The sequence below is a fragment of the Chrysemys picta genome, chromosome 13 (genome assembly GCF_011386835.1).
Source record: "Chrysemys picta bellii isolate R12L10 chromosome 13, ASM1138683v2, whole genome shotgun sequence".
Classification (NCBI taxonomy): Eukaryota; Metazoa; Chordata; order Testudines; family Emydidae; genus Chrysemys; species Chrysemys picta.
The window spans coordinates 7,167,953-7,180,920 of record NC_088803.1 but is presented as its reverse complement, the minus strand read 5'-3'; the positions used below and the strand labels follow the sequence as shown (position 1 = coordinate 7,180,920).

At 44.9% G+C, this 12,968-nt stretch overlaps 2 protein-coding genes across 2 annotated transcripts in view; both read left to right on the top strand.

The window, feature by feature from the left end:
- The window catches only part of LOC135975228 (Fc receptor-like protein 2), a 154,335-nt gene that overhangs the window by 120,315 nt on the left and 21,052 nt on the right, over positions 1-12,968 (top strand). The gene's annotated exons all lie outside the window — the stretch shown is intronic.
- On the top strand, positions 10,773-11,816 carry LOC135975505 (olfactory receptor 4D2-like). The gene has a single exon (XM_065566723.1). It carries the CDS (start codon positions 10,782-10,784, stop codon positions 11,790-11,792), a length of 1,011 nt encoding a protein of 336 aa, XP_065422795.1. The 5' UTR covers positions 10,773-10,781; the 3' UTR covers positions 11,793-11,816.

The following is a 12,968-nucleotide window of genomic DNA, read 5'->3' as shown; positions in this document are numbered from 1 at the left end:
GAGACACTGGATTTATGGCTCGTTGCAACAGTCTCTCACCTCCTAACCCCCCTTCATCCTATAACTGCAGAGGTGTTCGCCACCCTTTTCACCTTGAATGGTTGCTCACAATGTGCTTTAACTCCTAGTGCTGAATAATCGGTTCCATCTTGGATGTAGCCGTTCTGCCGTGACACCCCGAGAACCTTCCCCAGCCCAGAAGAAGAGCTCTGTATAGCCCAAAATGGAGTTGCCAACCCTCCAGGATTGTCCTGGGGTCTCAAGGAATTAAAGAATAATCTTTCATTAACCATTATGTCATGCGATGAAACCTCCAGGAATATGTCCAACCAAAATGGGCAACCTTAGCTCAAAAGCATGTTGCTTTCACCACAGAAGTTGGTCCAATCAAAGATATCACCTCCCCTGCCTTGTCTCTCTAATATCCTGAGATCAATACGGCTAGGAAAAAGTGGCAGATTGGAGGAGGCCCCAGGGGGTGGGTGTGATGTTATCTGATTAAAATATGACCATATAGATCATTGTTGCCACCACTGTTATATATTTGCAGTAAATCTTGTACAAGGTTGTCAAGTGATAAATCTATGAAAAAGTTATGATTTGCTGGTTATGATTATGCTATTTGCATGCATGTATCATGTTTGTATTTGAAGTTATGAATATTGATTCTATACCTGGCTTTCAAATGTTTGCTTCTGGGGTAACACCCACAAGGTAGCACCCAGCACATCTTGGAGGGACTATTCAAATTAAGTGACTCGTCAAGAAAAACTTGGTTGACAATGGACCATGGGAGATGCCCATCTACACTGAGTGGACTGTCATGTAAACGTGCTGTCTGGAGTGTAGATAATGGCTTCCTGCAATGACTGAGCGAAATGCATGGACACGGGACTTGCCCATGTGACTCCAAACTCCATCTGGTTGCTGTAATTTTCCACAGTAAGAACAATGGGATGCCCTCCACATGGCAAAAGCTATAAAAGGCCCTGGAAACACCTCCATTTTGTCTTCAATCCTTCTTCTTACCTCTGGAGGAAGTTTGCTAGAAACTGAAGCTCTGAACAAAGGACTGAATGACCTATACAAACACGGTTGCCAACTTTCATAATAAGCCAAAAGTCAAGCTAATCCCATTTCATAAAAATGCCAAAACAAGCCAATCCCTAAGAACCCCAACACACTATGTGACTAGATCTCTCTGATGTGCAGTCTGGGACTGTGCTGGGCCCACTGTGCGTCCTTAACTCTCTCCCCACCTTGCCTCTCCTTGCCCTCTCTTGCCCCTGCTTGTCAGGAGCCGATCAAAAAAAAAAAAAAAAAAAAAAAAGAAGCAACAAGCTACAAGCCAAAAACTAGCCAACAAGCAACTCACAAGCCAATTAGGCTAAAAACAAGCTCAATTTCTGCATTTTTTGGGAGGGTTTGGCATGTCTGCATCCAAGCTGTGGATGTATTCCAGAGACTTGACTCAAGCCAGCAGTTTATTCCATCACTGCTACAAGCCAGAACCAAGAACTTTGCAATTACTGTATGTATTTGATTCTTTTAACCAGTTTTAACTCTCAGCTTTCTTTCTTTCTATTTATGAATAAACCTTTAGATTTTAGATACTAAAGGATTGGCACCAGCCTGATTTTTGGGTAAGATCTAAGTTATATATTGACCTGGGTGTGTGGCTGGTCCTTTGGGATCAGAAGAAGCTATTATTTGATGAGACTGGTTGTAAAGAACCACTAATCTCTGAATCCAGTGGTTGTGGTGGTGATATAAGAACTGAGGAAACTGCCTTTATGTCCTCTTGTTAGCCAGTGTGGGGAACCAGGAGTTTATATTTGTGGCTGGTTTGGTAAAGTCTATGGGGGATCAGCCACCAGTCTTGGGGTGTCTCTGCCTTATTTCTCAGCAGTTCGTCCAGAATTTGAAATCCTCACTTATAACCCACTGAGGCCTGGTTAAAGTGGGGGATGAACATGCAAACACAAAGACACACAATAACTCCTCGCTTAACGCAGTAGTTCTGTTCCTGGAAAATGCTACTTTAAGCAAAACAATGTTAAGCGAATCCAATTTCCCCATAAGAGGTGGGGGCGGGGATAGGTTCCAGGGAAATGTTGCCAGACAAAAGACATTATACATATTTATATATGCACATAACCAGTATAAGTTTTAAACAATTGAATAGTGTACATAGCAATGCTTATTGCGAAGCTTGTTTGAGGTGCTGGAGTCAGAAGGTGGGATATTTCCCAGGGAATTCCTTGCTGCTAAATGATGAACTAGCACTCGGCTGAGCCTGCAAGGGTTAACACATTGTTGTTAATGTAGCCTCACCCTCTACAAGGCAGCAGGGATGGAGGAAGGAGACACAATAGACACATGGCAGCGGCTGGGGGTGGGGAGCTGCATGTCTGTGTGAGACAAAGACACACACCGTGTGTGTGTGTGTGTGTGAGAGACAGACAGACAGACACAGAGACAGAGACGTGCATTGCCCCTTTAAGTACGCTGACCCCACTCTAACTACACTGCCTTTTTAAGTAGATCAGCAAGTTGAGACAGCAGCTGGTGCCAGCAAGCTCCCTCCATCCTGAGCCCTGTCATGTCCCCCCACCCGCTCTGTGGAGATGGGGTACAGGAGCGGGGGGGGTGGACACCCTGACATCACCACCCCTCTTCCCCCCCACCTGCACAGCAAGCTGCCAAACAAGGTTATAAGGGAGCATTGCACAACTTTAAACCAGTATGTTCTCTAATAGATCACCAACGAAACAACGTTAACCGGGGACGGTAAATGAGGAGTTACTGTACCCTTCACTTGAACGGAGACGGGCTGGCTCTTCTCAGATGCAGTTTCTTGCCCGGATGCCCCCGTCCAGTATGCACAACTGTAGGCCCCGGTGGTGGCCAGCTGAGCTGTGAGATGGAGCTGGGCTTCCCTGTAGAGATCAGGGGGTGTTTCGAAGAGCCGCTCCCCACTTTGGTCGAAGAACCGGTACCCCGTCGGCTCTGCAGCCCTGGGAGCCGAGCACCTGAGTGTCAGATGCTCCCCCTCAAAGAATTCCGGGTGTGGGGGGTGCAGAGAGAGTGTTGGGGCTGATAGGGGAGCTGCAATGGAAACACAGAGGTTAGTGCAGAGGGGGAGAGGAAATGCAGAAGGAAACCCCAACACAGATCTCCCCCATCCCCCCGCCCATTCCTCCCACTTCGACACGAGGAAATATCCCAGGGCAGATATAGCACCTCTGGGTACATTAAAGTCCCTTTACCTGTAGGTGACACCAGGCTGGGGAAAATCTGGAGAGAGGCTGAAAAAGAGAAGTGAGGGAGTGAGAATTCTGGGAAAGAAAGAAAGAAAAGGAGAGCCATTGGAAAGAAAGTCTCTCACCCAGCACAGTCAGAAGGAAAGTCAATTCCATGCTAAGCTGGTTTCTCTACTGCTGAAATTTGAGTTCTCTGCTCAGCCACCAGCCTCATGTCCTGCCTGGGGCCGTACCCAGCACTTCCCCTCCACCAGCTGCACAAAGCCCCCTCTGGCAGATTTCCGGGGCTCAGCCTGGGCACACACCAGGCTCCTGGGCCAGGCTACTGCACCTGCCTGGGGCTCTAGGGATATTTCTTCCCATACCTCTGCTTTTCTCTGGGAAATGGGAAGAATAATACTTGCCTGCCTGCCATATGGGATTATTGTATAAGGATTCGATTGAGATCTGTGGGGCCAGGAACATTACATTTTTAAACCTAACCAGTGTCCCTTACGTGACTTGCCACAAGATGTCAGAACATGTTAGTATTAGAGCTGGAAATGTCTCTCAGCCCCGATCCCCATTCTGCTCCTCTACCCTCCAGACCGCTCACTAAAGTTCAGAGTGGGGAAGCAGCCTTGACAGTAGCAGGGCAACAGGTACATGTATGCATCTAGGAGCAAAGAATGTAAGCTGTACTGAAAGGATGGGGGGCGGGACCATCCCGGGAAGCAGTGACCTGACAAAGACTTGGGGGCCATGGTGGATAATGAGCTGAACATAAGAGCCTAGTGCGACACTGAGGCCAAACTAGCTAATGGGACCCTGGGATGCGTAAACAGGGGAATCTCAAGCACTTATGCAACCACTGCTTGAATACAGTGTCTAATTCTGGTGCCACAATTGGGGAAGGATGGTAAAAAACATGGGAAAGGGTTCAGAGACGAGCCACTAGAATGAGTAAAGGGTTAGAAAATGTACCTGATAGTGATAAACCCCCAAGGCTCCATCTATTCAGTTTAAGCAAGAGAGAAGGATAAGGAGTGATTTGATTGCAGGCTAAGTATCTACACACTCCATATATTTATTAATGATTCCCCTTGTGTCAGAATCCCCAAAGCTGTGAAGTAGCATCTTCTTGATCGGGCCCGGGAAACCTCCGAGGGATTTCAGAGCATCTCTGATGTTAGTGGCAGCGTTAGTGCATGGGTCAGATGTGATATAAAGGGAAGATTTCTGAGGCAGTGTCCTCTTTGGAACAACATCCTCTTCCCCTGCCTGTTGGGAGAGCAATAATCAGTCTTCAAATGTGACTTTCCTGGCCACCCCGATCATTAGGAGGCAGTCGGATCTGGGATCAACAACACGGCAGATTGTACGAGGTAGTGACTATTTTTATAAAAACTGAAATTTACTACAAGTGATGGGCTTTGTTACTGCAGGGGGAAGAGGTGGTTGGGAGGCTTTTCAAATACAGGCATGTGGTTTAGAGACGTCTACGAGTTACGAGAACACCCCACAGAGCCTTTACAACCAAAACTATCTGAGACCTTTGTACGACAAGCTCTGTCTTCTCCTTAGGCAGCGGCTCTATGCTGCTCTGATCTGAAAAATGTTTCCCCTGGGGCTGGTTGGAGCTGGGAAGTTAAAAATGGAAAAAGCTGAGGGAAGTGCTCATATCTGCTTATGAAACCTAAGTGAGATTCCCAGCACCTACCTCCCTAATTCTACTTTGACAATCCTAGACTGAGAAGTGATGTGAGTTACGGAGGGTCCCAGAAGGTGTCCATGGTAGGGCAGAAATTGAACCCAACTCCCCAGAATCCACAGCCAGTGATGTATCCATAAAGCCATCCTCCCTCTCACCTCCTGACACAGAGCACTGTCCTTTCAGAATGTGACTTTTAGAACTGGTTGATATTTTTTGCCCAAAAAAAGAGAGAAAAAAAATCTTGAAGAAAATGAGGTTTCCTCAAAACGTAAATTCTGGGGAAGAAAATCAAGGTTTCCATTTTTTTGTTAGAAAATTGGATCTGAACATGTCACTTCTTCCTTTTTCATGTGCAAGCAAAGTGAAAGAAAGTGTTCCCTCACTGTGATGTTATCTAATTAAAATATAACCATATAGATTATTGTTGCAACCACTGTTATATATTTGCAGCAAATATTGTACAAAGTTTGTTGAGTGAGGTGTCTGTGAAAAGGTTATGATTTGCTGGTTATGATTATGCTGTCTGTATGAATATACCATTTTTTGTATGTGAAGTTATAAGTATTGGCTCTATACTTGGATTTCAAATGTTGGCTCCTGAGGTAACACCCACAAGGCAGCTAGCCAGCACATCTTGGAGGAGCTGTTCAAATTAAGTGGTTCATCAAGAAACACTTGGTTGACAATGGACCATAGGAGATGCCCATCTACACTAAGTGGACTGTCGTGTAAATGTGCTGTCTGGCGTGTAGATAATGGCTTCCTGCAATGACTGAGGGAAATTGGGCATGAACATGTGACTTGCCCATGTGACTCCAAACTCCATCTTGTTGCTATAATTTTCCACAGTAAGAACAATGGGGTGCCCTCCACATGGCAAAAGCTATCAAAGGTCCTGGAAACACCTCCATTTTGTCTTCAATCCTGCTTCTTACCTCTGGAGGGACCTTGCTACAAACTGAAGCTCTGAACAAAGGACTGAATAACCCATCCAAGCTGTGCATGTATTCCAGAGACTTGACTTAAGACAGCAATTTATTCCATCACTGCTGCAAGCCTGAACCAAGAACTTTGCCATTACTGTATGTAATTGATTCCTTTAACCAATTTTAACTCTCACCTTTCTTTCTTTCTTTCTTTCTTTCTTTCTTTCTTTCTTTCTTTCTTTCTTTCTTTCTTTCTTTGAATAAACCTTTAGATTTTAGATACCAAAGGATTGGCACCAGCATGATTTTGGGGTAAGATCTAAGTTATATATTGACCTGGGTGTGTGGCTGGTACTTTGGGATCAGAAGAAGCAATTTTTTGATGAGATTATCAAATAATGTAAAGAACCACTCATCTCTGAATGCAGTGGTTGTGGTGGTGATATAAGAACTGGGATGCCTGAGGAAACTGCCTTTATGTTTTCTTGTTAGCCAATGTGCTGAACCAGGAGTTTACTTTTGTGGCTGGTTTGGTAAATCTTATAAACAAATAGCCACCAGTTCTGGGTTCTGTTTGCCTATTTCTCGGCAGTTCGTCCTGAATTTGGCATCCTCAGTTGTGACCCACTAAGGCCCGGTTACAGTGGCGTAGTCTGGCTAGGATCCACAGAACCCCACGCTAGTCAACATTTGCTTTTTGATATTGAGAGTTTTAAAGGTTAAAGATCAGTGGCCATGAGGCATCAGCAGAAGCAATGAAACTTCAAGCCCTGAGAGACACCCCGTGTCTTAAACAGGAACAAAGACTGGCAGAGCTTAGAATGCAAGAGAAGCGAGCCTTGGCCCAGCTGGAAAGAGAAGCTTACAGGAGGCGTATGGAACGGCTGGCTGCAGAGGAGAGGGTTTGCCAGATGCAGCAAGAAACTGCCAGACTTGAGCTCCAAGTCAAGAAAGCAATGGAAGAACAGCCCAAACTGTATCCTCTTGAAAGTCCAGTTTATAACAGTGTTGGCGGGTTGTATGACTCCGAACAGTTCCTGTGTTTAACCAGGTTTGCTCTGGCCAGGGACGGGGTGACTCTAACCTGGGAAAGGTGGCAAATAGCTGTTGGTCTGTGAATGAGGTTTCTGAATGTCTGTCTAGTGTCTCAGAAGAACTCACTGATCAGGAAAATGTTTATCTAGAGCAGATTAAAGTGGATGGTCAGGTTGAAGCCCTAATTGAGGAAGAAAAGGGGAGAATTGTTATGAGTGATGGATTGTTGGTTAGTAAAGCTTGGGAAAGTCAGCCTGACCCAGGTAACAGTGATGTGCTTAAAGTAGCTCAGCTTAATAAGACACTATTTGTGGAAAACAGCAGTTTGTCTGTTAAGGGAGGGGAAGGCAAAGAGAGTTTAGATGAGCAGAGGCAGCCCTCTGAGCTGATGGCTTTGTCTAATCAGCAGTTTGGGAAGGCCAGGTTAGTGGAACATGAGTATCCCTATCCCTTACCTGTTACCAGTGTGGAGAATTGTGACAGTGAAGGAAATGTTCCTGTTTCCATTTGGGGTAATGACTTGCCCATGAAGGGAGCTACCCCAATCTCCAAGCCGTTGTCTGTGAATAGCCATGTGTGCTGGGACAAAGGAAAGGATATCCCAAGCTGTCTGTCTGGTAAAGGGGAATGTTTCTCCAGCTCTTTCTTGTCTGTAAAGCACACAGAAGAAGCCTGTCAGCCTATGATGGTTGAAAATTTATCAGTTGACCAAGAGTTGATTCTGGATACAACTAAAACCCAGGAAGGAAGTGGTCCTGAATTTGTGTCTGCTAGGGATGATGACATTGTAATTAGGTTGCATCCAGTTAATGTCACAGATAGCTCCCAGAGACCAAGCGATTCTGGTGTTTCTATTTTGCCTGTTGCTAGTGTGTTGCTGAGTAAAGATATGACAACTTGTCTGATCAGGCTGGTATCACAGCCAAGGCACAAGGAAAGCATGAAGGTGAATTGACTATGTTACCCAATGACAGTGTGGAAACTTGTAACAAGGAAGAGAATACTTCTAATCTGTTAACTATGAAGTCTAGTAGTTTACTTGAAAGGGGGTTGTGTGAAAATCCTCCTGATGGGCCAGAGGCGATTCTGGATGTATGTGAAACTCAGAAGGAGTTTGATGATTTCTCTGTTGTGCCAAAAGGACATAAATAAATCTCAGAAAGAATCGGTTGCAGTGCAGGATATTGCAGAAGAAAAGGAATTTCTTGGTGAGGTCTTGAAAGTCTGGGAGAAGGAATTGTTTCCATTGACTCTTAATGGGCCATTGTTGATAGTAAACAGTCTCTCTTCTGAGGAAAGGTGTTGATGCCTAATGGGCAAAGTCTTTCAAACGTGTATGAATCTGCTGGCCTTGCTTTAGAAAGACCCAACGTGAATAGCTTTGAAGAGTTCAGGCGAAATAAAATTTGGGAGTTTAAACAGCCTTATAAGCTTAACCAGCTTGTTGGGAAGACAATGTTGTTGGTACACGAATGTCTCCGTGCTGATTCTTTGAGTAAGCAGTCTGTGACTCAGGTACTGAGGAAAGATTGGGTTACTTGTTTTTCGGAGCAGAACAGCCTTATGACTGAACCCAGGAGGATGCGGGGGATGGCAGGTAAGCTCTCATCTCTAGACACTTTGGATATGACTTGTAGTCTCTTAGTGGACTTAACGTCTGATTCCATTTGGAAGCAGAGGTTGGTAATGGAAGGACAAAAGAACCTTGAGTCTAACATGCTAGTGAAAATGGATGGTATCTCTTTAAGACAGAGTCCAGCCTTGGAATTGGTAACAGTTAAGGATCTGAAAACTAGTAAACAAGCTCGTGTCTGTGTTGATGCAAATTACCTGACTGACTGGGGGGAGAAAGACTTGCCTGTAGCTGTTAGCAAAAAGGACAAACCCAGCCAGCCAATGGATTCTGTTAAGCAAAAGAGCTCAGATTTTGACCCTGTGGAACAGAGAGAAAGGGAAAAAGTTTATCATGCTAATGAAAGCCACAGGTTAACCCTAAAATGCCAAAATCCCAATGGTATTGAGCCAAAGGCGTGGCATGAAAAAATGATTGTCAATGTACACCTGCAATGAATTTGATGTTAATATTAATGCTAATGTTAACTCTTGTGACTAATGTGTTGCTAATACCAAGAACTGTAAAAATTTACAAGGTGCCTAATCTTTTGGAAAAAACCCTTGAACATGTTAAGAGTGATACATAAGAGCACACTTTATGTTAAAAGACGTCGTGATACTAATATTTCACAGTTAGTGCCTGTAACTAATCTGGAAATTGTACATGGAACAGAAGACATTGCAGACCTAATGTGCAGTATGAGAAGGGAAACTGAGGCACACTACCATATTGGTTTCATGGCTAAATGCCAAGATTCCAACACTATAAAGAACGTTAAGATCTACATTGACTAGTTCTTAACTGGATTCCAAACACTTGCCAGAGCTCTCTCTCTCTCTTTAACCTAAGCAAGCCAGCAACTTTGGGTCTCCGGGAGAGATTCTGACCAAGGTAAGGGTCAGTCACCATCTTTCTGGAAGGCTGTGGGTGAGAAAGACTATCTCAATCAAAGCCTTGAATCAAAACTTTCTAGATTTAGATTCTGATTTTTAGCTGTGTTTTCACTTTTGTTTGCTGGTAACCATTTCTAACTTGGTCTCTTATATTTGAATTTACTATAAATATTGTCTTTTTTGTTAATAAATTGGTTTTATTTGAAATCTAAAGCAATCCAATGCTGTGTTTCAACTGAACTGTTTGGTAACTCCAGTTTAACTAGCAAACCATTGAATATTGACTCTGTAGAGGAGCAATGAACCTTTACTAGTTGAACTGTCCAGCAGAGGGCAGGACAGTGCAGAACACAGGTTTTGGGGAAAATTTGGGACTGGGTGTGTGCTGGGGTCAACCTGCAAGTAGCAACCAAGGCTGGTGGAAGCCGCAGTGTGGCTGGTGTGTTGCTGACAGGCTGCTGGGGTCAGAGATACAGGACCAGTGCTGCATCTCTACACAGACACTCAGGGTGTAGCTCGCATGCTGCTAGGCTGGCTGTGAGTGTCCCAGGTTGGGAGCTACACCAGCAAAGCATTGTGAGGCACACAGGGTTATGGAGCAGGCGGTGCCTCAAACCCTCACTGGTCTGGATTGCACCCCAGAATGTGACAGACCCTCCCCCCACTCCCGATGAGAAACCTGTACTGCTAGAACCCTTGGACTCCCAGAAAATCCACATTCTCTCCAACCCTGAACCTCTAGGCCAGTGGTCTCCAAACTTTTTTGATCACGCACCCCTATCAGTAAAAAAATTTTGAGCACGCAGCCCCTGCCGCGCCGGCTCTACCATTTTTGCTGATTCACACACACACAAAAAAATAGCCGCTCGGACTCCCACCCGAACTGATGACGCAAAATAAAGAAATTTTTTTTTTAAAAGCGCTCCTCCTGCTGCACACCCCCAAGGATCTCCTTGCGCACACCCCGGGGTGCACGCACCCCACGTTGGAGACCACTGCTCTAGGGCACATGCGGAATCTGTGGCCTGCACGAGGTGTGCACCACCAGGACTTCAGGAAGACCAATGGAGACAGTTGTTATCTGGGGGCATTACGAGTGTGTAGGTTGCTACTGTTCATGCCCAAACACCCAAAACTGGGGATAACCACTGGTGGGGTGTAGGTGTTTTGCTGTAGCAGGGCACTCACCACTGGGGCTAAGGACACAGTCTGGAATTTGGTAAACAAAGAAAATTTCCAAGCATGTGTATCAGTTAACATGGAGTTAGTATCCCTTTCATATCCGTAATGTACTAAGATCAAATTATAACTATTAACATCAGCGTTTCCTCTTCAGGACTATTTAGAGGTTAACAAATGGAGAAGAAGAATCTCACCAACCCAGTGACAGAATTTGTCCTCTTGGGCCTCACCCAGAGTCCTGAGCTGCAGCAATTCCTTTATGTGGCTTTCTTCATAATCTACATGAACACCTGGCTGGGAAACTTCATCATCATCACCACTGTGATCAGTGACCACCGGCTCCACACCCCCATGTACTTCCTGCTGGCCAACTTGGCTTTCCTAGACCTCAGCGACTCATCAGTCAATACTCCAAAATTGCTATCAGGTCTCCTCTCACAGCATAAAACCATTTCGTTCTATGAGTGCATTCTCCAGATGTTTTTCTTCCACTTCATTGCTGGTGCTATGGGGTTATGCCTTGTGGGGATGGCAATTGATCGGTATGTGGCCATCTATAAACCACTGCGGTACTTGACTATCATGAACCAGCGTGTGTGCGTGGGGATAATGGTACTGGCATGGCTGGGTGGATTGGCCCACTCTGCTGTTCAGATTGGACTGCTCCTCCAGTTACCGTTCTGTGGTCCGAACGTCCTGGACAATTTTTACTGTGATGTCCCACAGGTCATCAAACTGGCCTGCACTGACACTCAGTTGGCTGAACTGCAGATGATCTTCAACAATGGAGCAGTGATTATAATAATATTCATCATTCTGCTTCTTTCTTACACCGCCATCTTCGTCAAGATCAGGACACACATCACGGATGGGAAGCAGAAAGCTCTGTCCACCTGTGGAGCCCAGATTATCGTGATATGTTTACAATTCATACCCAGCATCTTCATCTATGCTCGGCCCTTCAAGAACTTCACCCTGAATAAGGTGATCTCAGTCATTTACACTGCAATCACCCCAATGCTGAACCCGATGATCTACACGCTGAGAAATGCCGAGATGAAGAAGGCCATCAGGAGGCTGATGAGCAGAATGCTGTGCTCAGGGAAAGAGATAAATTATGTCTCTATCTTTCAATGTCCATTTGTGTTAAAAACTAGGGCTGGTGCAACCATTGAGGAAAAGTAGGCGGCCGCCTAGGACGCCTAGTGGTTGGGGGTGCCTAAAAGCCCGCTCAGGCGAGGAGGTGAAGGTGAGCTGGGGTGGGGGGGCACGGGGGCGTGGGGGGGGCCACCCTCAGTACCTGGGGGGGCGCACAGGAGAACCGCTCCCCGCCCCAGATCACCTCCACTCTGCCTCCTCTGCTGAGCACACAGCTCCCGCTCTAAGTCTCCTCCAATCGGCGCCGCAAGCCTGGGAGGGGAGGAGAATTAGAGTGGCGCCGGCATGCTCAGCAGAGGAGGCGGAGCCGAGGTGAGCTGGGGTGGGCTCCCCCGGGCGGGGTTAGCTGCTGCGGTGGGCGGGGGGGGGGGCGGGGAGTCTCCCAGGGCGGGGTTAGCTTCCATGGGGGGGGGCGGGGGGAGTCTCCTGGGGCGGGGTTAACTTTCTAATGAGAAATCCATGAAAATCAATATCCTCTTTACAAAAGTCTGTTGAATAAATTATGTATCATAATGAATGTACTGATTGTGATGAAGAAATTTCTATCAAATGTTTCAACAGAGAATAAGATAATTCTTTTACTTTATGGCTAATTCTTTATCATATCTATCTATCTATATATACACCACTTATCTACATTTATCGTGTCAAGTCTCATCAGAATTTTTTAATAAGATAAACAAAACCTACCTTCAAAAATAATTGATTTTAGTTGTGTCTAAATTACATTTCTATCTATAACTTCACAGGTTAAACTGAAGTTATCTTTGTTTCCTTTTTCTTCTAATCCCGATATAGAATGGGAGTAGAATAGGAAATATGTTTGATGGATTTTCTTAAAATTATCCTTTTCATTCAAAATATACAAATTTTGATTTTTCCACATTTACTCCTTTCTTTTCTAAGAAAGAAAGAAAGTGAAATTTATATAAAGCGGGGGGGGGGGGGAGCCTTTGAAATTATACTATAAGAAAAAAAACAGTTCTTTACACAAATTTCAAAATAAAAAATATTTTTGTAAATTTTCAAAAAAAATGTCGGGATTCTTTCTCATCAGTTTCTATGTCTTTAAAGTTTAATTCCTGAAGAGACTGTTGTGCACTGAAAAATATTTAAGTAAAAATTAGCACTTCTTCCTGAACAAAGCTCTGGTAAATGAGTATCACACTTGGATTTTCTAATCCAAAAATGATTTAAAACTGT